We start from the raw sequence: 25,823 nt of genomic DNA, 5'->3' as shown, positions 1-25,823 counted from the left end.
ATCATCATTCGAAGATTAGAATCTCTCGACCTTACATAGGGCACGCTTAATTTACAGTTTTTTCAGTGAAGGCAGTAGCGTATATGTATTTCAGATCAGACGACGACACCTACAATGTGCAAAGAATGTTTCTGAAGATTGGTAAAGTTCGTATCGACGGAAGAGCAAGAATTCTTCCGGGCAGTTCACATTTCGTTTTCTATGACAAACCTTCTCCCGAAAGGTCGATCGAGAAATTCCGATAGCATTTAAAGAAACCGCCAATTTCTGACCAATTCTAGAGAACCAAGAGACGAAGTTACAAACAAATTAATTTCAACAGATGACCCTCCGATGATTTTAAAGAGTATTTGTCTGAAGAAATACTACCAAGGAAACTTAGAATTGGTTTTTAGGTTATGTTGCACGCGCCACAACAATTTTGCGTAAGACGAAATTATAGTAAATAAAGAGAAATTATAAAACTAAAAATATAAATGATTTTCCTCTGTAGGATTCTCGCAAGAATTCATTCCAGTCGCCAATGACAAAAGAAAAAGAAGGAACAAAATGAACGAAAACAAAAGAGAAAAACGTATATTTTCTCAGACACACATCATCTTCTTTTATTTCACGTTACAATATTACATTTATACCATGGATCTTCGGCATCTAGAGGCGAGGGTCTTGAGTCCTTCTCAAACAGAAAAGAAAGAGACAAATTTGCCACGATCGAGCACACTTCGCTTCTCTATACCTCCCTTTCTTCTTTTTCCTCCGTGTTTGCTCTCGCGTTCTATGTAAATTCGTATTGTCCTGGCTGATGTACATATATTATACATTATTATCAGAATTTCCATCTACAACGGCCTTTTTCCCCTGCCACGAAAGAAAGTGACATACTCGAACCGGACTTTGTTTTACCATCTTTTGTATCTTCGTTCCTTTTTAACTCGTTAGTATCACAAGAGAGTAATGCCTATAGACGCTAGAACTTTATATGTCTTACACAACGCTATGATCGTGTACTATGTACTTGACAACTAGTCCTAACGAAGCTGATAGATAGCTACACGCAATTTGAATACACATAGTTTTTGTGCTTTCTATAGCTGCGTTTCTCCCACTTTTACTACTTGAAACCGTGCTCCATAAGATTTTTTTTCCGCTTTAAGCGACGATCGTTTTCGCTCTATTTGTCTTTATTCGGTAAAGTGCGTTTCATAACCAGTGCACGGAAATACGCTCGTTCAAATTTACAATTTTCGCTTCTCCTCCATTTCCACTCGCTTTTACAATCTTCTAGCCCGTTTTCAACAATTCAATCCAACAATCCACGTCGGTAGTAAACGTAATTTGAAATAAATATACTATAAGTTGTGTTTCTACTATAACGTCTCGTCGTGCTGTTTTTTAAGCCTTCTTTCATAAATCGAACAAGATCGCTTGCTACCGATTAACTTGAATCATTTTAACGTGACAATTCTGTTATGATGTTAAATAATAAATGTTTTTAAAAATGCAGTACTCTATGGAAGATCGAAAATCGCAGAAACATCGGGAACTGTTCCTAATAAATTGAAAGGAATGGCAACTCGCTATGGTACAAAATAGCGTCTCAATTTCTTCTCCTCTTTCTTTGTCTCATTATGAAACCGCTACAGAATTCTTTTCGTAATAGAACAAACCGGGATTCGCTACCAGACGTCGTCGTTTCACACATTCCTGGACCGACCCGAAAACAAATCAATTTACATAATCGATTATAAAAACCTACGTCTGATGTTCGATCGATGCCTTCTAACGCAGCGTGTTTCTATTTTATTGTTAAACAGCGCTTAATATCTAACATTCTCCTCTCGTCCTTAAACAAAAAATTCACGTTTAAAAAGCGGTAGAAACGGTGGGTTCTCTCGCGACAGTCTATCGGTCCTAATTAATTCACAGTAGTAAAGAGACCTATAAGCTCGAACAGTTTTATTTTTCTGGTCGTGTGTGTCTGTGTGTATTTTACGATTGACATCCATTCGCTGATCTTCAGAGCCGAGAGAAAAGTTAAACGCAGTATAGAAAACTTTATAGTACGATATGTTGCAAAATTCTCCCTGTCCTTCGAGCGAATCATATAGAATACTATAAATTTTCTTGACACAGTTGTTAAACCGTGCCGGCTCACTGGCAATAGCGAACAATGTATATCTTGGTTCATTCGTCGAACGAGAAAGTTACAAACGGTGTTACCAGGTTGCGTAACGAAAAAGAGATCGATACCACGGCGAGACTCCTCTTTATTGTCTGAGTTTTGCGTGACGCTCTTATGAAGTAAACCGTAAGAGTGTCGTTGCAACAACAAGCTTTCTTTCCTTCGGCTCTGATCTGTAGATCTTACTTTTGTATAAAGTTTAAACTGAGATACTATAATGTCATGTTAACTGTGTGTGCTCTATAGTAGAGGGAGAGAAAGAGAGCGAAGCGAGGCACAGGCGTGTGTGTTCGTTGTGGTCACTCGAAACACAAGAAGCGAACGCGCTGCTCTGAACTTCTAATTCGCGTGTTTCTACAATTTCTGGTTCGCCTTCCATCGTGTCAACAATATAATCGGTATCGTGTTTTCTAATCTCTTTTACGATCTTTATCACTGTAACATTGTGGCAGTCGCATGCATCAGCGTAAGATCAGTACAAACTTATCTTCTCCTTCTTCATTCTCTTCTAAAGCTACTTTTGCTCGCAGATCCTAGGATCGTTTTACATCCAGAGTATCATCGTATCGATTCGATTCAGTGGTGTATGTTGCACGATCTTCTTCGAATCGTATGTGTGTGTTTCGTGTACATATATATATATATATATTTAATTAATGTGTGTCCTTCGGGATATACATGAGACAAACTACACAGAGTGTCCTCTGCAACGTGTGTGTTTCTCTTTCTTTAGCGTGGTATCATATACTGTGTTTTTTCCTTCGTTAAAATTAATTTTTTTGTTTCCTTAACAATTTCGTAATATATATATTTACATTCATCTATCTACAATAACTACACATCAACAAATACGGTTAGTTTAGCATACTCGTAGTATCGTGTTTGTATCATGGTATTGTATAATCATCACCGTCATGATGATGTTAATGTGATCATCATATATATCCGTAACAATCGGTTCGTAATTTCCTTCCGTCTTTCTCGCATAATCGATTCTCTCCATTGTGGAGACGTATTTGTTTTCCCTTTCAATCTCGATTATCATTCACACTTTCATCTCATTTTCTCTTCTTTTACTCGCTATCGTCGATCACCGTAAAACACATCGGCGATCGCATAATCTCTCGGAACAACGCATTATTATTATCAATTAATATTATTATTATACTCGCGACTAGTTCGAAGGCAACACCACGATCATAATCATCATCATCGTTATAACAAATTCATTGTCATCGTGGTCGAACCTTCGATCCTTTACTCAAACGGCATGCGATCGCGTGAAATCAGAATTATTAACGACAGCAACGACGATTCATTCAACGAAACACATATATGCGTGCGTGTATGTATATATATAAAAAAAATAAAATAAATACGACAACTTAAAACAAAAAGAAAAACAAACGTAGGACGATTAAAACGACAAATTTATCAGTTATAGTCATTCGCAGTTCTTAAATCAACGTTTCTGCCTTAATATATTAGGACTTGTTCTTCACATTTTTTCTCATACCTCTTCATCATTGTCATCATCATCATTCTTTCCTGCAGCTTCCTTTTCATCATCAACGTTTCTACCTTCCATTCATTAAAAATTACAATTCTTTCATCTCTCTCTCTCTCTCTCTCTCTCTCTCTCTCTTTCACTCGAAAAATCTCCTATTGACTTTTAACAAAATACGTCTGGGGTCTCTCTGTTTAAAAATCTATCGACGGTAATCGAGCTAACCGATAATCCCGTTAATCGACTTTAATCTCCTCTGGAAAAATGTCTCTTGGAAATCTTGATAATTGTCCTCCGTGCGATAATTTTTCTCTGGGGACGATCAACCTCCACGCGAGACTTTCTCGGAATTCAAGTCAAATTAGGCTGCGGTGAGGGCGAAGTCGCGAACACGGAGTACGAGGCTGTGTCCTATATGAATGCCCAACATTCCAGCGTTTTCACCACGAAATCTTCTCGCGGTGCTAGCGGCTCGTTTCCATACGTGCTACAAGATTGTGACCTGCCTTGGTATAGGTCTCCGTCTAGCCACAATCCAAACTTGCCACTGTAAAACAGCGAATGATATCTGTTAATTTGATGGAACTTCAATGGAAAAGAATTAAATGATATTATAGAAACATTATGATATGAATAATATAAATAGATTGTATATGAGGAGTGCTTCTCTGGTTCACTCTCAATTATATCAGTCTACTTAGAAACTCAGTTGATCAACTTCATTTTTGATCAGTTTCTAATCTCAATAGGTAAATACACGATCGATGTTTAATTTTCAAGAAACAAGTTACTCATTCCCACGTGCTCATTGTTGCAAGATGTTGCAAGAAGATAGCACAAGTTATAGCAAATTCCAAGATAAATTTAAAAAGTAGGACGAACGAATACAACGGAGAGACTAAGGTAACAGTACATAACGAAGCTTTGAAAACTTTATCTGTTCCCCTCCCTGAAATATTCTTTGCTAATCAAAAACCCATATCGATAACTAAATGTAACTTGTATAACAAGGCATTAATCCTTCATACGCAATCTCCCAAACCACCGTTTCATAACAGATTAATCTACCCTAGCATAAGTAACATATAATCCTCTCTAATTAATCTCTTTCCAGTGATCCCTCGCTAAAACATTTGTCTAACAGAATTAACATATTCGATCCGGTATTAACGTTTCGACCGAGTAAAAATTCGTTCGATAAAAGATCGAAGACACTTAGAAAATGATACCCACTCTCCGGCACCGATGGCAAGGCTTTCGTTGTTGCCTTTGATGAAGTAAAGGTTGTCCCCAGTCCAGTGGAACGCCTGGAATCTGGGCGTGAACTTGAAGAGAAGAGATTCGCCGGTTCCATAGAAATGATCACTCACGTGCAGAGAGCACGAGGTCAACGCACCAAACACCTGTAACACGTGGAAAGGATGATTCACAGTACGCCGGCTGTGGCACTAATAACGTGCAATGAGTAATGAATCCTCTGCCTCGAGGTTTCTCGCAGCGGATTCTGCACGTGACACGGTCACGCTCTAGCCATCTTAACGAGAGTACGTGCAAGCAACGAAAGTTATAAGCGACTGTATATAATTTGTCACTTTAGTTTCTAGACTCTGTCAACCAGTACAGTTTGGTCATAATGTAACATTAACGACATTAACAAGATAAAAGAAATATAGCTCTTGGCTTTCTTCTTTTACCTCCGAGCGTTTACTAAAATAACCAAATATTTAGCAGTATTTAATTGCATGTAATTTTAATGTACTACGGAATTTTCAAACAAGCAACTGAGATTTTGAAACGTAATTTGTCAATTCCACAAACAGGTAGATATTGTTTCTGCAACAAACGACAGTTTGTTATTAACTTATTGCGTGAATTACTATATTGTTAATTCTCATTTATATCCTACGTATATGTATTGGTAATATCTTACTGCGTAAAGCAATACTACACGTTGCTTGCATATAATGTATGCTAAACACTCAAAGAATTAACGCGGTATACTAACGCAAGGTACAAAGAAAATAGGATAAAAATATGGAATAAAGGGGAGCGTAATATTATGAAGAGCAAATCAACGTAGAAACTGGGAGTGAAATTCGAAGTAAACTTCTAGAACTTACGTTGCCCTCTGTATCTTCTATCACCAAGAGAATTGGGCTCTCTATTTTGGCCATCTTCCTGTACATACTGTTTAGACTAAATCCATGTTGACTGGTACTGAAAACGAGGGTCCAGAGGTAGCCCTCCGCCCTGGCAGGCAAATGCCGGCACAGTTGTTCTCTGTGCTCGTCGCTGAGGATCTCGGTGGTGCCAACCAGGTCGGGAACGATGACGTCGTTGTCTATGGAGACGGCGCTGTTCGTGTACAGAGCTCGCCTGAGTTCCTCGCTCATAGACAGTACCTAGAAGATTAAATTCAAATTTTAGTAATTCGAAAGATCAATTCGGTCCAGGAAATTTGTTTTTGGGAAGCAGGATTTGCGAGATCGATCGCTGAGTTCGCCGTTTTCGAATTTAGAATCGTGCAATTTCTTATTGGAATTTTCTAGATAAATGGGTGAACTTTGGTATAGGATCATCGTTAAGTGATCTTTGAAACGAACATGCTTTCTGAAAGAAATTTTCTTTTCGGTCGAACGTAGAGTGTTTTATGGAACACGTTTGATGGAACGAGGAAAATTTTCGTTCTTATTTTTATACACGAAAGCTTCTAACGGTATGGCAATTAATGGTCACCGCGATGCTAACTGTCTTCATAGATATATTATCGAAGTTTCTTTTAGGAAATTCGAAAGTTTGCGCCAAGAAGCTCCTACTATTCGCTAGAAAATGTGCAACTCTGGGACGGTGGAAGTTGAGTCAATTCTGTCGCAAGACAATATTCTATATGTACATTTTTGTGCTACATTTCGCAGCTGTATTTTACAAAATAAAAGCTAGATATTCGACAGTTGTGGTAAAGATGATGCAACATTTATTAAACGACGATGGAGAGAAGAATTTCTTTTTAAACGAAATTATTCGAAGAAAAAAAGAATGTGTACTAAAGTGCGGAGAATTTAATATCTCAAAGCAATTGAAACACTCGAGATTCCTAACGGTGACTTAACTCGCTATTAAGTCAACAGTCCGCCACTATATTAGCATTCGTTTGCAAGCTCTTTATTGCACTTACGAAACAGATGAGAGATCACAAGAGCAAAGACCTTGCCGCAAGACATAAAGTAGCTCGCGATTAATTAGACTTTGACCCTCTGAGGTCGAGAGATCTTTCACAGTTTGTTTGTTTCTAAGAAAAACTACCTTTTAATTAATTCTGTTAATAATTATTACTATAACTATTGCTATTATTACTATTAATAGAATCATCTTTTATCGCATAGTTAATCGTGCTAAAATTTTCCAGCAGTTTTGCTGAAAACGAATACATTTATCATTTGGTAAATTAATCATTTACAAAATTCTGTATAAAGAAAAATCGAGAGCGAAAGGGTTAACGACATACTCAGCGATCTGGAAAGGATTGAAAAGATGTGACATATCGAAAGAAAGAGCATTGCTGTGGTGGTTACAACTAAGGGAACAGGTGTCATATCGTGTGAACATTGGTCATCTAAACCTAAATTCTAAATCTAGTACATCTAAAAAACATATAATCACTACGCATTCACAAGTGTGACATGTTGTAACTGTTGTTTCGCAATGTTGATAGAGTCGTCGTGTTCCTTGGCTGGGTAAAGAGTACGAAGACAGTTGTGTATAGAGTTATGAATATTTATACGGAGAGGGATTTCTGCTTATCTTTCGTAGATCTGGCGTATTAAAACGACGATCTCTAACCGTGCTCGTCTCATCGCAAAGCCTTGACCTTTCTTCACAGAATAATCAACAAAAGATTATGCAACCATCCTCTTCGCTAATATCGCCGATGGGAGTAAATGAGAACGGATTCAGGCGAAAAATTGCAGTTTTTTCTGGTTTGTTTGATTAGAGAGTGGAAGACAGCGTGAAACACTGCATGTTTATGCAGATAATCCGCTAAAAAATGTCGTGGACGAAATAATTTGTCTACGAGAAATATTTATACTTTTAGGAACGAATTGACTGAACATCGATGGGACAGCATACTATATTTTCTAGTTTGTTTTTGTTTTATACAATCCTTCACATGGAAAAATTCTGATTGTTTAACGGCAGGCTTGAATTTCTTTCAGGCGGATTTTATGGTAAAAAAATTACGTTCTTGCAATTGTTTAAAGACATAGAAAAAATTCATCGGACTTTTAAAAGGTTTTTAACAATTCCTTAACAGCTCCTTTTTTTATACCTTAGAAACTGATAGCTGAAGAAGAATCATTACTATTTTAAACACAACTAAAAAAAAAAAAACAGTTGATAGAGAAAACAATCTTTTATTGATTTGTTCATGGAACAATAATACCTGGCTGCTCCTTCTAATGCTAAAAGTGCAATCGAACGTGACAAATTTGCAAAGTTGTTACTAGAAAAAAAAAGAAGACTCGATTACGATGTGTCACGTGTTATTATCGTTCTATTCGTTAATCCAGATGCGTACGCGTTGAATCACATTTGCGCACCTGCCTTGGACGATAACAATTTCGCGCAATCGTCTCGCAGGATTACACCAGCGTTGTTGCTCTGTCAGAGCTTTGCATCTCATCCATTAATATTATGGAATTTACATAACTCATTTGTGGACGAACTGGAACCTGCAGTTGATGGGTAGATTAACTGGCATTTTCCTATCGACATACCTTGTAGAATTTCTACGTGACAATATGACAAAGCAATTTTCCTGTCTGAGATTATTTTTCAGCGAACATTTTTACGTTTTCCTTTTTGAAGAAGAATATAGAAGACTGGAGTTGTACGAAGTTTATAAGGAAAAAAAAATATCTTGGAGACACGCATAGATTAAACTAATTCAAGGATATAAGGATTTAAGAATTCAAGGATTCAAGCAGAGTTTGAGAACTCAAGAATTCGAAGATTCAATAATCCGAAGGTTCAACAAATAATTCACGTATTTAATGGTTCATGGTTAATATATTTAATGGTTTAAAGGTTCAAGAATTCGAAGATTCGAAGGTTCAAGAATTCGAGGGTTCAAAGGTTCAAGAATTCGAGGGTTCAAAGGTTCAAGAATTCGAGGGTTCAAAGGTTCAGGAATTCGAGGGTTCAAAGGTTCAAGAATTCGAGGGTTCGAAGGTTCGAGGATTTGGGGACTCAAAGGTTCAAGGATTCAAGTATTCAAAGCTTTAATAATTCAATTAGTCAATGGTTCAGAAATTGAAAGATTCGAGAATTCCAGGGTTCAACGATAAAGCATTGAAAGGTTATTCAAGTGGAAATATTTGTAAAGTATTTCCCTATAACGACAATCATATCCCCTTGAAATTTGTACATTTTTCATCACTTAATCATTTGATTCACATGTAGAATCGAAGATTACAAATTTAGATAGAGATAAAATTATATATGTAGATACTCAGATAAAAAATAACCCCTTGACAATATATCAGAGCAATTTCAATAAACGCGTACCGATTTGACACAGTAATTTTGTAAAGCGATAAGATGATAGTAAATGTGATTATAACACGCATTAGTGAAAATAACATAACGTCTGATTAGCCAAAGGTTACTACGCAGTAACATGCGATAAAAAAGATGCGTCCGTTTCTACGTCAATTTAGCATTCGTAGAATTTCATCTTGTTTATCGCAATAAGCTTAATTGTAATTAATTCTAAAACCGATTTCACAGTGTTATTTTATTATGTGATTGCGTGTGCGACGTACAGAGAAAAAAGCGTCGCAGAAAAACGTATTACCGGTGACTTGAATTTACGTGTAAGGATGTGGCGTGTATTACGTTTTAGTGAATAAAAAGCAAAAGTTCATATTACGTACGTAATTAGTACGATACTAAAGGTGGTATTACGATCTTAGCAGCAAATACACGAAGTTCCTCCAATTACTCGGATTATTATTTCCGTTTCGCTTCGCGCTACTCCTTGATGTATCATTAATAAATATTTTTAATTCCCTAACGCAATTCCACAATGATTGTTAACAACGTGTATATGAAGTGATATATTCTCGCGTAATGTAATAAACAATTGATCGATGATTCAGTTGGTATCGATTACGTGAAGGAGAAAAACGATACGCAAGGTAGGATATCGAGTAGTTTAATCGCAATCCTTTCACCAGAGGAAACATAACGGGCCACTTTCCGCCAGGTACCAAACAAGACGCGGTTTACCCTGTTTTTAACGCGATACGCATCAATTGAGCCGAGGCCGTGGCAATTAACGCGCTTCTCGTCGCCTATCAAGGAGCCAACCTCGAGAAAAACGCACTTGAACCAATTTGCGACGTGGGAAAACGCGACAGGGTGCATTTCCCATCGATTCCATCGACAAATTCTAAAGCGTCGTCAAGGGATAATAATTTAATTAACAGCATTGGTACCAATCGATGGTTTTGTAAATTCACTTCCAATTTCTTTCTTATACGACTTCGTAAATTAATTTATTTAGTTTGGTTTTTCAGACGAGCGAAAGCAATCTGTCTGCGAGGATCAGCTCTTCCTCTCTTTCCTTCGAAATAAATAGCAGATAAACCAGAACACAGAGTAAAATGAGCGAAAGAGTAAATTTATTCCTTGCTTCTTACTTTATTTACATCTATCTGTTTACTTGTAACAGAAGTAGTACGAAAGTAACACGACTCACGTAGAATTATTCTTTTAGTCTATTCTTGAAACTGTGCGTAGAGATTTATTTGACAACGTGGTTTTGTAGACAGTCTACTTCCTTCTATTTATTTATTGATACAAGTATATAACTATTTTTCAGGCCAATTATTTCTTCTGTATGTTTTTCGAAACGGCAAATACAATAAATTGAAATACAGACGTTACCAGGAAGGTTTCTTATATCCATCTGATATCCCGAGACGAGTCAATAAAGGAAGCGAGCGTGGAATGATGACACTGAAAGGTTGAGGAAGAAATTTCTAAACGTAAAATGAGATGAACTAGCAATGCGAATATCGAATATAGTCGACAGGGAAGAGAGAACGGTTTTACTTGTTCGTTTACATCAGTTTACAGAATTGATTTTCTCTGTTATAGAATAAAAAATATGATCAAGGACAACGATGTGCTTCGAACGTATTGTGCGTGTGGGACAAACACGTCCCTTGGCGTCGTGCATACTTCTGTTTTGTTAGGAAAACTTCCTTGACCTGTGACATCAACTTTTATCTTCGGGCACGTGGAAAAAATCATCGACGTTTAATTGCGAGAAGGATGAAAAAGAAAAAGGGAAGAGAAGAAAAAATATCGAAGCTTTCGTTGGCAATAAGAAGAAAAGGATTACGGTCCAATTAAAACACGATCTTTCCTCGTAAACAAGCAACTTCATGCTTCACCGTTCGTAGATAAAACAGTCGCGTATTGAATTATCAATACAACGTACTCAATCATTTTTCTCGATAATAGTTCGCCTGTTATTGACACTGGTCACATGTTTTGCTAACTTGTTGTTTGAACTGTTGACTCATCGATATTTTTTTTCTCTGTTATCATGAATTTATCGATTTCGATAGCCTTGGAATTAATTAGACTTCACTTTTTAGTTGGCGTAGTGTCGTCGTTAACGATAGATAATTGACAAAACGGCACGCGAATGGGTCGAGGCCTCTCCGCAAGAACCAGTTGGTCTGGAAACGAGTTCGTGAGAATCGGAGAACAGTTATGCACGACCGATCTGAGGAAAAATCGTGAAACGTCAACACCACTCGCTATGCGTTCAAGAGGCACCATTATAGTATCGCGTTTCAGGAAAAGATTCTTCTGGATTAAAAATAGATGCAATAAAAATAAATGGAAAACGATTTTATGAGTAAGAGAGGATTTTCTCAGAACGTTAAAAGTCTCTTTATTGGAACGAGACTAATATCAATAATATATATATATATATCACATTCTAACGCAATATACAACATAATAACATGTTATATATATATAGTATCGTAAACTATTATGATTAGTTTATCAATAATAAATGGATTAAACAGATGTTAATTAAACAGAAAACAATGGTTATTTAACATGAACCAATCACAACAACGTATTATAATTAAAACAACTAAATAATTAATTAACAATTCTTGTCAATGCAAATTCAACTCTCTTCTAACCCCTTAACCTACGATTTACGTTCGAGAATTTTGGGCCGAAAAGCGGGAAGGGGGTGATTCTACGCGAAAAAAGAAGTCGAAAATATAGAATAAAAATTTTTTTTTTTAATTTTTCCCTCGAGACAACGATCTACAGTGAGATCCGTTATAACGTACCGCACGCGTACCGAGCGAAAATTCAAAGTCGATTTTCTCGAAAACAAAGCCTCAAACGAAAAATTTTTATTCTATATTTTCGACTTCTTTTTTCGCGTAGAATCACCCCCTTTCCGCTTGTACCACCAGTTACCAACCACCCTGTATATTATATTTGGCCCGATCATCGTATACGGGCTATGCCCGTAGTTGTAGGTTAAAGGGTTAACAACGCTAACAACACTATCTCGACAACACAATTCGCACTCTCTGACTTCTCAACTCATATCGCTGTTAATTCGTTTATTGTCCTCTAGCAACCCCTTGTCTTTTGTCTTAGCTTCGCTACGCACATGCTCACCAACCGCTTGTTTATAATTCACACCTCAGCAACCGCTTATTTACAATCCGCATGACACCCCCTAGGCCCCTCGTCCACGATATATATATATATAAAACATATAGTATTACATAAAGTGTACGTGAAATATTATAAAACAACTGCGAGTGGTATAATCGAGTCATTCGGAAGCCACATGATCTGCATGAATTGAAAAGTACAGGAAAGTGGACTAAACTGCGGATTTCTATGCATTTGCAGAAAAATTCAAAAGCGCAAAATTGTACAAAATGTACGTAATACGAGAAAGTATATAAAACATCCAAAATACATTTCTTTTTGTAATTTTCCATAGGTGAAACAATCTCTAAAATTATATTTTCGAAAACGCGAATTTGCACAAAAATTCGCTGCCCATTGTGTCGTTACCTCAGAATTTTCGTTATTAAAATTTACGACATCTTTCTCGGAATGAATCAAGTCGTTTGTTTCTTAAGTGAACGTTAATCGTTTATCGCGTGTATCATATGTAATGAAATTATATTATTATATATAATAAAAAAAAAAAAAAAAAAAACAGAACAAAAGGTGGAATCAATCGGTTTCGCTCGCAAAAGATCCGATTAGAGACTACAAGCTGTAAATATACAGCGATGTTCAAACGCCAAGTTCGACTAATAATTATTATTCTTCGTTGCTCGATCTCGTGTTATCTCAATTTGAAATGCAGATCTTCTTAGCATATATCGAGATATGATCGCTGGAGTAGATTAATCGATGTCATAACAAGATTTTTTACGTTGTGGGAGACGAACACCGCTATGTTCATCTCGCTATGCGTCACCTCGACACACGATAACCGAGGTCATGGCAGCAATCGAGATGCAAGCCGAAAAAGTATTTAAGATGACGCGTGTTCACGCGTACGTAAGGTCGATCGGAGTTGACGTTATGTCTACAGGATATATATTTATTTTATATGTATAATATATTATATCTATTTTAGAGATCGAGCAACGTTTCAGTTAATCTGCGAAATCACGCGACTTCGTCTGTGAAATTTTTCCAAATAAAAAATTCTTCCGTATTTGTGCGTGTGCGTCGCACGTTATATAATGTTGCGAGGCCGACTTCCACTTTGGATCGACTCGACGAGTTCGAGAGAGGATAGAAGTTGTTTATAATGTAAATTTCGGTGCAACAAGTAGATCGTCGAGTTTTTACGATTCGCGGGAAGAAGCAAGTGAGCATTTCCATAGTCGTTTCTTAGGAATTCGTAAACAGTTTCTTCCCCTTTGTATGTTTATAGCGTATACGTGCGTAAATAACAAGTAATACATTTTAGAAATTGGACATTATCTGATTACGCTATTTCATATGAAAACGCGCCAACGTTATGAGAGTAAAGTGTTGTGCAAGTTACGGTCACTTAAGAAAACAACGTTCAAAGACCAGAAAATTTGGAAGAAGTTCTTTTCTTTCTATGACAAGTGTTCGAATACTTTAGAGGACCAATGTTATTCTCCTACATCTTCGCTTTCACGCCACAGACCTATATATTCTCCGGCATTTAAAAACCCATAAAAGACATTGTACTGTATTTTTAACCCCAGAGTGGCGCGCCACGAGAGTGACTTGGTGGTTTCTGGCGCAGAAGGACGCCACGATCTCGATTTAGGATCTCTCCCCTCGTGAATTTTTCCAGATGTACACGCGACCTCGGGATTTCACACGACGAACGATGCACGAGACATCGATCGTACGCCTTTTTCTCGTTTTGCTTCTTCATCGGGCATATAATGGGCGCCGTTTCGCCCACGTACTTTCAACGAGGACAAGTCGGTTTCTCTCGATGAATTTCCCATCTTCGTTTTATGTAAGTCGTCGGTCTATCGACCGTCGTCGTTGACGCGTGACTTTTCTACTCGTGTACAAATCTTACATTAAAACTTCAGACCAGTACAACGTGTGTCACGGCACGCGATAATTTATGCGCGAGTAGACACGTTTCGCGTAGTCCTTCGTTATATTATATATTGATTTTTGCAAATTTTTTCTCATTAATAACTTACGAAACAAAGGTTTTCGAGACGCCATTCTGAAAGGATTAATCGATATATTCTCTTATTTTTCGACGATATTATCGATTGGCGAAGTCTTAGGCCAGTTTTTGCGACATTCTACCCGAACAAGGAATTTTGTACAATTTTTTAGGCATAGTGCAGAATTTATTATCTCACCGACAGCATCCTCGAGGAATGTTGGAACACGTACTTCAGAATCGGACAGGAATTGACGATCATGATATTATCAACGCTCAACTTCCAACCACAATCGAATTATTTCTTCTTCGAATTAGTCTGATTTTCTATTATCATAATCTTGCGCTACGTGTTCGCTTCAACAATCGTAACGATACGGAGGTTCTTTAAAAATACGTTTCCTTCGATGAATTCATTGATCAATCATCAATCAGCCAACTAAGTAATCACGAACGTCTGAGTAAATGAACTCGTGACGCGACAAAATCCTCCTTTCTGCTTCACAGCACTTTAACGTCTAAACCGATCACCTTGTAAGATCCCCTAAGACGAAAAGTCCAAATAATCATCGATCGAGGAATCATCTTCCAGCATCGTTTACCAATCGATTCTCGACAATTTATAAATTCACGCACACACCGTTCGCGTTAAACGATTTAAATTGACAAGATTGACAAAACTTTGCGAACGTTTCCTCTGCGGCTATTCTCAAATCTGGAAAATCTGCAAACTTCGCGATTTTAAGTTTCCGAAGTTTCGCCGATTTTCATATTTTCCTACTTGTTTGGTACTCTCGTTGGAAGAAAATTGCTTGCAAGGTCTGCACGACGTCGAAAAGATGGAGAATCCGACCGATCCGATGATTCGTTCGATACTGAGCCTGAAAATGGGCATTCGAATGAGTCTCTCTCTTTCTCTCTCTTCAAATGACCATCGAGCTTGGTAAAAAATCTTTCGACGACCGGCTTACTTCGTCTTTCCTTTCCTTTAATGTCAAGTACAAGCGCGAATCCTGCCGGGTGTATCTCTCGAGGGACTCGCGGCGTCCTCGACGGTATTATTCCTGATCGTCCTTCGCTGCAACGCTGACAATGATGAGGTTTTGCTCATAAATCGACCGATTTTTCCGCCTGTCATTTTCGAAGGTTCTGTTATCGTCTTTTCTCTTTTTCTTTTCTTTTCTTCTTCGCTTTTCCTTCTTCTTCTTCATTCACCCCATTGTGATAAGTCTCGGTCTTTTGTTTTTAACGCGAAGAAACTGTCAAAACTGTCATTCTCCGCCAGAATAATTATTCATCTTACAGAACCAATTTTTATCACTATAATTCCACCAGCAAAAAATTAATCTTCCTTTGCACCGACTCGAAAAGAAAGAATGGTTTACAAAAGATCGTTTAACTGTTCTCATTCAGGGCAAATTACGCTCCATACGCAAAGTGTCGACTCGAAAGAATCGAGAGAGAGAGAGAGAGAGAGAGAGAGAGAGAGAGCACAATTAGTTACGCTAGCTCGAATTCCAACGAAGATAATTAAATCACGAATCTGCCTCGTTTAATTTTACCATATACTTTGGCTAGAACGCGTCGAGAATACACGTAATCGTCATTCGTTTTGATACAAGGAAACAAAACGAGAATTCGTGAAGCAAGGAATATGGATTGAGCCGAAAATCAGAATGTAAATGTAAATTATAGCGATTTAAGATGTAAATGAAAACGAAGGCTCATCATTCAGCGTGGTTTAACGAACGTTTATAAATACCAGGAGATCTAGACACGCGTTAGATTTCTTGCTCGATCGAGTGTTTTTATAGATTTCTTCGCTCGTTCTAACGACTACTATCATCTGAATTAATGACATAATTGCGACTGCTATTATAATAGTTTACATTTTTCTTCCTTCGTTACCAACAAATACAAACACGGTTAATTGAAATCTGAATACCACGAGACTGTACCAGTCGATAGACGTCTCCGATGAGTGTAAAAAGGAAACTAGAGAGAAGCAGAGAGAAAGAGATAGAGAGAGAGAGAGTTTTGACGCATATACTCGCCGAGTAAAAAATTACTGCACTCTTCGATCGAAACGTTTTACCCATCATTTTTGAGGTAGTAAGTTTTAGTTTAGTTCTCTATTGAATCATTTTCTACAATCTACTTTTTATAACGAGTATCGCATCGTATACATTCACGGAACTTTTCATGGAAATATCGAACATTTTCACGATCGTTTTAGAGAAATCTGGATGTAATAGAGCCAACTGCGAGAAATTGTAATAATCACAGAAGAGTCGCAGTGACTAAATTTACAACGACAGGCGCATTGTAATCAAAGTTGACCAATTAGGTCGACTTCCTCTTATAAACGAGATGAACGCGTTCGTCGAGTTTTATGTGCGCGAAATTATGTAATTTAACAATAAAGTACGATCTTGTTTGCGCGTGTACGTGGTCAAAATACGTACGAAATAAGTACGATCTTCTGTTCGCAGCGTCGCTACAATCAGGTTTAATTTCCGTCATTACGAGACTGCTTCTAGAAATGTAGAAGCATTTCTTCTTTCAAAGTAGATCTGAACATGTATGTTAGGCTCATAAACGAATCTTTTTATCTTCGCGACAAAGTCTACAAAATCAACAGATATTTTATTCTTTGACACGTTGAGTGCCACATGGCTCTCGTATGCTCCACGTCTCGCTCAAGTCGTTAATATTTCCAGTGTATAGGGAACAAGTGTTGAGCGAGCTGAATATTAATTCGCAAATAACTGTAACAGTCCAAGATTAAAATAGTTTCCACAAAACGCACTGCATCATGATGAACGCCTCTCTTCCTTAATTTACGACCTCCGTGCCATACGTACAAGGAACGTAACACAAGTTTCTATTTCATTTGAAAAACGATGATGCAATTTCGCTCGTATCCTTGCGCTCGAGAGATTGCAGAATTTACGACTACTTTGCTTTATTGCGAAAACATAATATATTCGTTAGGTCAACAAACCTTCTCTACTTCGATAATTTCCTTTAATTTTGTTGCTCGTTCTATTTAAATTTCCAAAACCTCCGTTCATTTCCTCGTACTTAGGAAACCATTAGAAAAAAAGGTCAGAAAACACGTTAGATAACGTTGACGAGAAACGTATTAGTACGTCTTGTGCTGATCGAGCGTTGTTTCTAGTTAGTTTCTGTCGTAAAATTCGGTGATTAATGCAAATCGAGCTGTTATTTCAATCAAAAATAGCCCGATGAATTATACGACATTTCGTCAAGCAACGTCTACAATCTCCAAGATATATGGTCGAGCAGAAAACAACAATACATAGATAGGAAAAGCTGCGTAGTACGTCGGCACGCGAAGCCAAGGTAAACTTCCTCGTCGTGTTCCGCTACGATTATCATAGAAATAGTTGGGTATTTAGCGTAGAAATTATGGGAATAATAAACGAACTGGAAGAAATGAAAAGTCGATTATGTGCGTTGATTTGGTTGGTCTCGGTGCGAAGATCTCGTTTTCTCAATGAAACATATCCTTCTGTATACATAAAACTTAGATGTAGTTCGAAGTGTAGTCTTTTCACGAAGGAAGTGTTTTTTGAGGAAAGCTCGTTAGAACCGATCGATTCTTTCAGCATCTCCTTTCATCTTTGATATACTACAACTTCTTCAAAAACCAACTAATAAGATCTCTTGCCATCCTTAAAATACTGCTTCTTCAAAAATCAGCCAATAGGATCTTTCTTCGTCTTTAAAACGCTGTAACTTTTGTTGAAATCGATCGATTACGATGAATTTCTGCCAAAAGAATTTGTTTTCCGCAAATAGAAAGATTTCGGAAAATGTTCATCGTAATAAGCAAATTTTTGTAGAAGCAAAGAAACTGTAATTTCTTTCCAACAACCGACGAACAAGAAACATCCTTGCAATTTTCCCTTTTCTCTCTACGAAGACAGCTCGAGGAACGAGATGCATCGCGAATTTTCTTCTTCTAGCCGCTCTTTCGTTTTATTTTAACCACGCAAACACGCGTAAGCGAGCGTTCGCGCATTGAAACGCGTGCCAGATGAACGTCGAAATGATCGTTAAAACGGAAAAACGTCGTTATCTGTCCGCATGGACGTGTTTAATGCTTCAACATTTTGGCGTATTTAACGCGTTTGACGCCGCTCTATTGATCGGCCTGTTTTTTCTTTCCGAAGGTAGGTTGATCTTCACTGGACGAGTTCGAATTCTCATTTGAAGCTGTAGCGATATACGACAAAGAGAATTTTTAGCACTTGATTTGTAGCTATTAACGGAACGTTGTTTAAGTTGCTGGTTCACGGATTCTTGAAGATTCGAGATTTTGAAAAGCGTGGGTTACTCGTATTTACCTGAGCCTCGATGGTACTGGTTAAATGGGATACTTGCGCCTCTGTTATTCTTTGGATCATTTCGATCGTCTGATACGTCAGAGAGGTTGCACGAAGCTGTCTGACGCGAGAATTAACGAGCACTGAGGAAAACTTGGAAGGACCTTGGTTAATGAGCTACGTATTAAATGGGCGAGAGAGATCTTCTACGGAAATGAATTTAAACGATGTTCGACGGAAATATTTGCATTTGTGAATACACGACGAAACGTATCATAATAAGAGTCCAGTAAGCGCAAAAACATATAATATGTAAACAAAAATATATATATAAAATTTACTGAAAAATGAATAATTTACAAAAGGAAACCTTCTTATTGAATTGGGAGGAAAATTGTGTTCTCATTCTAGGATTTATTTTTAAAATTATTTTTAATTCTCTTCAAAAAAAATTGTTCTTCAAAAATGTACATATTCATTGTAAAAATAGACAAAATATATAGTTAATTAATGTTTGCCTACCGATTACAAAATGAGATTGCTTTCTAAGAAAAGAAAAGTGGGGGAGATAAATGTGCTAAAGTAATTAGCGAGGGAAAGTGAGAGAACTGTGAAAGATGTTCGAAAACAACCCCTTGCTAGCTTGGACAATTTATTCTCTTATAGGATCAGCCAGCAATTGGACACCCAAAATGGGTGAGGTCCAATTTTTTCTTTCCTTTCAACTCTCGGACGAGCTCCACCCTTCGTTCTGGGCTATCCTTCATGAAGCGACTAGTTAATTCATGCCACAGGGTCCCCGTTTCCAGTTACTTACTCGTTCGTGAACAAGCAAAATACGAGCTGCGCATTACATCGCGACACATAAAAGGGGGATGATTTAAAGAGCTAGTAGAAAATAAATTTCACTTCAACTCTTTACGAATAAATAGCATTTCCAAATTAATCCACATATATTCTCTTATTATATATTCTCTATTAATCAAGATTATTCTCTTTTCCGGAGGATCATTTTGTCTGTGTAATTCCTCCTTTACGAAATCATTCGAAAAGACGTACCTCTACCATTTTTCTCGCTGGATAAGGAAAAAAGAGATTTCGTCCTACAAGATTTATTGATTAACGCAATCGATTTATATCCTCAAGAAAAAAGTAAAATTTAAACAGAGAAAAAGCGATATTGTCTCGCGGAACATAACGACAAAGAGTCGAAACACATTCGGTTTATTTTTCTCACGAAGGAAACAGCTTTCCTCGAGTAAGTAGAACGCTCTCAGGAGCACGTACTCTCTTTACAAAGGGGAACCCCACCCCTTGTTTACTGCAACTTTTTTACGCTTCATACTCCAATAAGTATTTTTAATGCGAAAAATGTTAAATGTCAGCCATTCTTCTGTCTGCCTCGCGATTTCCATTAGCCTGTGATTCGCCTAGCGTGTCGATTTTCCATGTGCGCGAGAAACCACCCCTTCTCACGGTCGAGCCATCGCCGCAGACCGCGCCCCTAGCGCGTGTACGAGCGTCGCGGCTGTAAAAGCCAGCGTGTATAGTTATTCGTTATTGCATAACTTTCGTCAGAGATTGGCCGGGTTCGAGCGTAGTTAGTATATCGAACGAAGCCGGATTCTGTGAAAGGTGGACCTAGGCGCGGCCAAGGACCGGTTGCACGTAAACACAACCGAGCTGCTGCTATAATATCTTTCTAACTGTGACATATGCTAATTGTGTGCACCGGTGGATAATTTTCTGCACATGTCATCGCTATATACAACATACGTTTGACACACGTTTGGATTTTTGTTACATTGCTCATGCGAGAAAAGAAGGAAATTCTTGAAAGAGACAGCACGATGCTTGAACTTGGGGGATGATGTTCGAATACCAACTTTAAAAACTGGCATAATCGGTGAACTTTTTGCAACCAAGATAATTGACACAATCTTTTTAGCGTTTGATGGAAAGTCCTGAAATTAAGGTATGTAGAGAGACAATCTTTTTTTGCGAATTAAGTTTCATCGCGGTTAAATCACATCGCTGGTGAAACAGATAGTTTCATTAACTTTACATTATGGAAAATTTGTGGTTCCTGGTGAGAGACATAGAAAACGGGTCGAAGAAAGTTACGTCGTTTTGTCGAATCGTAGGAAAGCAGTTGGATTCTCTTTCCTTTCTTTTCTGTTTCGCTCCAGTGACGAAGAAAAAGAGTTTATTTAGTTAGCATATTGATCATATCTCGTACAAGCTTCTAAACAATCTTAACATCCCATCTTTGAGGCGCTACATTCGAATCGAATTTGAAAGCAAGGACATATTCACAAACTTTTCCCAAAGGTATCGAAACCAGCAAATTTGGAATATTTTAGTTAAAAACTTTTATTATCGACGATATATTTTGGAGTAAACTCGCTGTCAGAAATGTTTAAAACGCTCAAATTTTTAAATCGCGAGTGAAAAAATATGCCGGAATATTTTTATTGATTTTCTGATTTTGACACGTTTAAAGAGAGAAGTAATCTGTCAGATCCACAGATACAAGAGAAATAAGTGCCACCAAATGATGTTGCGTACAAAAAAATCAACGTCAACCATAACTCATATTAATCTACAATCGATATTTTTGGATTATATTCTCAAGAGGATAACAAAAACACGCATATTTAATCTGCACAACCAAATAAAAATATGATTCGAATATATGGATATAATAATTTGAAATTAGCCGAGAGTATTCTGAACTTTAATTTCATAAAAAGACAAACGTAATTTTTCACGGATCTACGTATCCCCCCGTAATATTTTCCTAAATATTATACACAGATAAAAAAAAAAAAGAAAAAGAAAATTATGGAGAATTATCGTAACACTATAGAAGTACATGTCTCACTTTCCCAATCGATATACCGTTCTAGATATCCGAGAATCAATTTTTTACGTTCCAGTATAGATCGAACACCTTTACACTGGGTAGAGAACCGTCGCTTGTAAACTATGAAGAAGGTCTATTTGCTAGAGTAACCGAATATAATCAACAAAGGGAACGTGGACTACGCCAATGAAGGAAAAAGTCAATCGAGAGACAGCTGTTAGCAACACATGTGGCAAATCGACCTCGTATTTGCCAGGGATTCGTGAAAACGCGAAGGGGTCTTAGAGAGATCTTTCTGAAAAATTGTTGCTTATTTTTGCACTCGTCAGACATAACTTTTACGTCAATGGCGCGCCGAAAACGTGATCTAGAGGAATTCTGGAATCCACGTAACGTGTGGATCGTTTGTGACAAAAAGATTGTGTTCGGCGAATGACGAGAAAATTTGTTTGTACATTAAGTTTCAGCCTTTGAAAGAGGAAGCAAAACGGAAATATTAAAATACGTAATTCGAAAATATGTAATTTTATTTATTTTTTCGAAATATTTCGTTTCAACTATATTTTGGCCCGCCAGCGATGTTTCAAAAAGAATGCACAGAAATTTAGGTGTACGTTCGAGTCATCGAGAGAAGATTATATTATTAGAATAACGAGTTTAAACGAGTTCTGAACGAGTTTGAAGAAGACAAAACGAGACGTTTGCGTGCAATTCAATGGAGGACGCTCCTATTTTTTTTATACTCGATATTCGTCGTACGGGCATATCTTTGTATAAACATTTTTACTTGTTTCTGTACATAGAACCTAGAATCGAATCTTTTATCTGTCTTCTAGAAATGCTCTTTATATAATTCGACGATAATTTTAGATCATTGTAATGTTTCTACGTAGAGCTTTACTTTTAGAATCGAACGTTTCGAATTTTGTTTATTTTATTTACACTTCGGAACACCGAAGCGAAGTGTATACTCGCTTTTATTAAGAAGCTTGCCGCATAATTCGCACGGAATTCGTTTACGGAACATGATAAAATCATTCATTTCCAAAAGTAGAAATGAAACAAAAAAGGCGTCTTCTACCAACGATGACTCTCATATTACGTACAACTTCAATATTCAGTTTACATCTCTCTATTGCCTAGAAGATAACTGGCTTATACTCAAGAAAAGCAAAGAATATTGTATTCGAGACGGATAAAGAGCCGCTTATTAACTGTTCATGACTAAAAAATACCAGAATCGTAAAAAGGTAAGGATCACTCTTTATCTCGTTTAGACATTTTCCACAAAAAGAGACTAAGAAACAAGAAAATTAAAAAGAAAAAAAAATCAGAACAAATTGATTTAGCAGAAAGGAGACTTTAAATAGAAATAAACTTTCTTTACCTTCGTCTTCTGCTTGAGAAACTTGGAGATCTTAGTGATGGGATTTAGAAACTTTGGCCTCGGCATTTTGACTAGATTCTTTCGCCTCTGAAGTAAAAAACTCGAATTTTCAGCCTCCACCGTTTGATCACTGCTATACTCTGATATATATTTTTCTCTGCGACTATGATCACGCAGGAAACAGTTTACATTATGCGTTTTATTCTGCGTCTCAACGCCGGTCCAAGATCTCACTGCGATCAGATCAGTCGCCGTGGCGCAAACCTTTCTAGAAGCGAACGTACCGACCCGCGTCTACTAATCGCGCTGAAAATACACACAAGTGTATCGTCGAAATTTCAGACCAATACGCGCGACTGTGTGCTCTTAGAAAACACTTTGCGATGCTTCACGCCTATCTATCGACGTGAACTTTGCTTTCCTTTTGCCTCGAAGATTTCTGTCTTTTTTTCCTCTTGTCTCTCAAACTCGCGATAAATGTGCTTATGTTTGGATGAAATGTAATTGATCCGAATGAAACGGTCAATAAGTCACAGTGATATTATACGTATACAATATACGTATACAATATGTCGAAAGCTCAGAAGGAGAACTTCTGGAATCGAAGCTTCGTCGGTTCGAACTTGCCAGAGCTTTTCTGTGACTGAAATTGTGTTCGCGGATAGATATGACGTTAAATTCGATTTGTTCGTTTCACGATCGATCGTTTCGGGTATGCACGCTTCACTTCGCGAGGACTGAAGCAACACTGTATCACCGCGCTTTCGGGGTGAGTCTAATACTCCGATCCTAGGAGAAAGGCGTGGTGGGGAGGGGATAAACTCGACGCGCAACCCGGTTTGCGCAGCACGTGCTGCCGGTGCGCGCACTGCTCTTCCATTCAAGCGCGTATCACGCTACCAATTTGGATCAAAATAGTCTCATTTTGGATACTCGTTTCATCGTTCGCATCACATTTTTTATGAACCGTGAACAAGCCTTTCATGAGTGGATAAATCAATGGAATATTTCTTTTGCCCATTTTCACTTACGTGAAATTGTAAACTGTTTAAACAGAATCGATTCTCGACTTGGAAAATTGTATAGTTTATAGAGTTCGATTTAGAGGTCCTTACAAAAGGGAAACATTCGCTTCATCGTTCGTATCATTTTTTACATCTGCTGACAAGCCTTTCAAGTGGGTGGATAAACGAATGGAATATTTCCTTTGCTCCATGATCGTTTCGTACTTATATGAAATTGTAGACTGTTTAAACAGAATCGATTGGTTTTTATAAAAGGGCAACATTCGTTTTGTCGCTCGCATTAATTTTTAGACTCGGGGACAAGCCTTTCGTAGCTGCATAAATGAATGGAATATTTGCCCTGCTCGATGATTATTTCATACTTATATGAAATTTCAGACTGTTTAAACACGATTGATTTCCAGCTTGGAAAATTGTAATTTATAGAATTCAATCGAGAGATAGTAAATATCGTAAAAAGAAAGACTGTTTTAAAGACTAAAACGTATTTAATTGTTGTAGAAATTTTCAGAAAAATGGCCAGACGGCTGCTTCGTAGTTAGACGATTTCTAACTTGGAAAATCCTTGTTGGCTTAATATAGGGAATTATAAATTAAATTTCAGAGATGATTGATTACGATGGATACATAAGAAAATCTGATCCGTCGCATGCAAGGATTCGAAGCAATTAGCGGTACACTTGATTTAACTTGGTCAACATAGCGTGCATATAGTCACGTCCGCCTTCCACGACGTAGTAAAATTATTCTCCGTACCAAATACGATAATATTAATCGCTTTTTGCCTCAGAATCGAACAATCGTTTTCGATATTATTGTAATGTAATTCAAAATCATTTGACTATAAACTTATTAAACTTGTGATTTAACTTGTTAAACCAATTATTTAACTATGATCTTTCGTGTCAATAGGATTGAAGTTCTACAAGATTATTAACGATCAGAGCTTATCAATTACTGTTCCCATTCTATTTTGAGAAATAGGACAAAAGTAAATATCGCGCAAAAGCAAACAAAAAGATGTGACGAATAACGAAATTATAATCGAATGTTTTCATTGCAATTCGCGCTATCTTTAGAGATTCCACGCAGTTACTATGTACAAATATTTTATTTTCATGTTCTCAATTATACAGTGCGAGCCATTGAACTTCTTATGAAATATCTTGAAAATAGAACATATACATACTGTATATAAGAATATTTTTCTGCCGATTGCGTAATTGCAATTGATACTTATTATTGTTTGTCGAAACATATCGTAAGAAATATTGCAAATTAATCTTCGTTTCATTTTACACGCATCTTAATACAGTAAAAAAAAAAAAAAGAAAAGAAGAAGAAGAAAAAGTCAATCTCTTAAGCGTATTATTCTTGACTTATTTTACACGATATGCAACACATACGCGTCGATTGTTACCAACTGGATTAATTTTCTACACGTTACGCATCATGCAAATGTCACGTGTGTTTTTGTAAGGTACGATCTCTGACATAAGTTCAATTACAATCGCCAATGACGACTCACAGCACCAACAACTATGAGAACATAACAGCCGCGCGTATGGTATTCCACTTTTTGCTCTGTTCGTTTTGCACGCGACGATAAAATATTCATACTGAATGCGTTTCTCGAGTTTATTTAAACCGGAGGGAAAACTACTGGTGTTTGACAATATTTCGCGCTCTTGTCGTTAAACACGAGTTTCGAGACTCGTTCTACTGGTTGTTTCATCTTTGATGAGAAATTTTGTTTG

General features: G+C 37.3%; 1 protein-coding gene and 1 long non-coding RNA gene across 16 annotated transcripts in view; one reads left to right on the top strand and one right to left on the bottom strand.

Moving 5' to 3' along the window:
* Nucleotides 1-556: 556 nt before the first annotated feature.
* Nucleotides 557-25,823, bottom strand: part of LOC117205357 (TLD domain-containing protein 2) — a 303,743-nt gene continuing 278,476 nt past the window's right edge. For 10 of the 15 annotated variants that reach the window (XM_033443682.1, XM_033443673.1, XM_033443677.1 and 7 more), the window contains 3 exons: nucleotides 5,810-6,091; nucleotides 4,923-5,092; nucleotides 557-4,236 (listed from right to left, as the gene is read on the bottom strand). In XM_033443682.1, coding sequence (XP_033299573.1) covers nucleotides 4,101-4,236; nucleotides 4,923-5,092; nucleotides 5,810-6,091 — 588 coding nt within the window. In that variant the 3' untranslated portion in view covers nucleotides 557-4,100. Of the gene's footprint in view, nucleotides 4,237-4,922; nucleotides 5,093-5,809; nucleotides 6,092-23,041; nucleotides 23,605-25,823 lie in introns of those variants that run through there. The other 5 variants (XM_033443681.1, XM_033443683.1, XM_033443685.1 and 2 more) reach the window with 2 other exon arrangements.
* Nucleotides 8,213-11,614, top strand: LOC117205363. The gene is made up of 5 exons (XR_004487218.1): nucleotides 8,213-8,743; nucleotides 8,943-9,886; nucleotides 9,955-10,182; nucleotides 10,268-10,482; nucleotides 10,573-11,614. It is a non-coding gene; the product is annotated as an uncharacterized LOC117205363 (long non-coding RNA).

This window comes from Bombus bifarius, unplaced genomic scaffold (genome assembly GCF_011952205.1).
Source record: "Bombus bifarius isolate JDL3187 unplaced genomic scaffold, Bbif_JDL3187 scf7180000007990, whole genome shotgun sequence".
Taxonomy (NCBI): domain Eukaryota; kingdom Metazoa; phylum Arthropoda; class Insecta; order Hymenoptera; family Apidae; genus Bombus; species Bombus bifarius.
The sequence above is the reverse complement of the archived record's forward strand: the minus strand, read 5'-3'. Positions and strand labels throughout refer to the sequence as shown.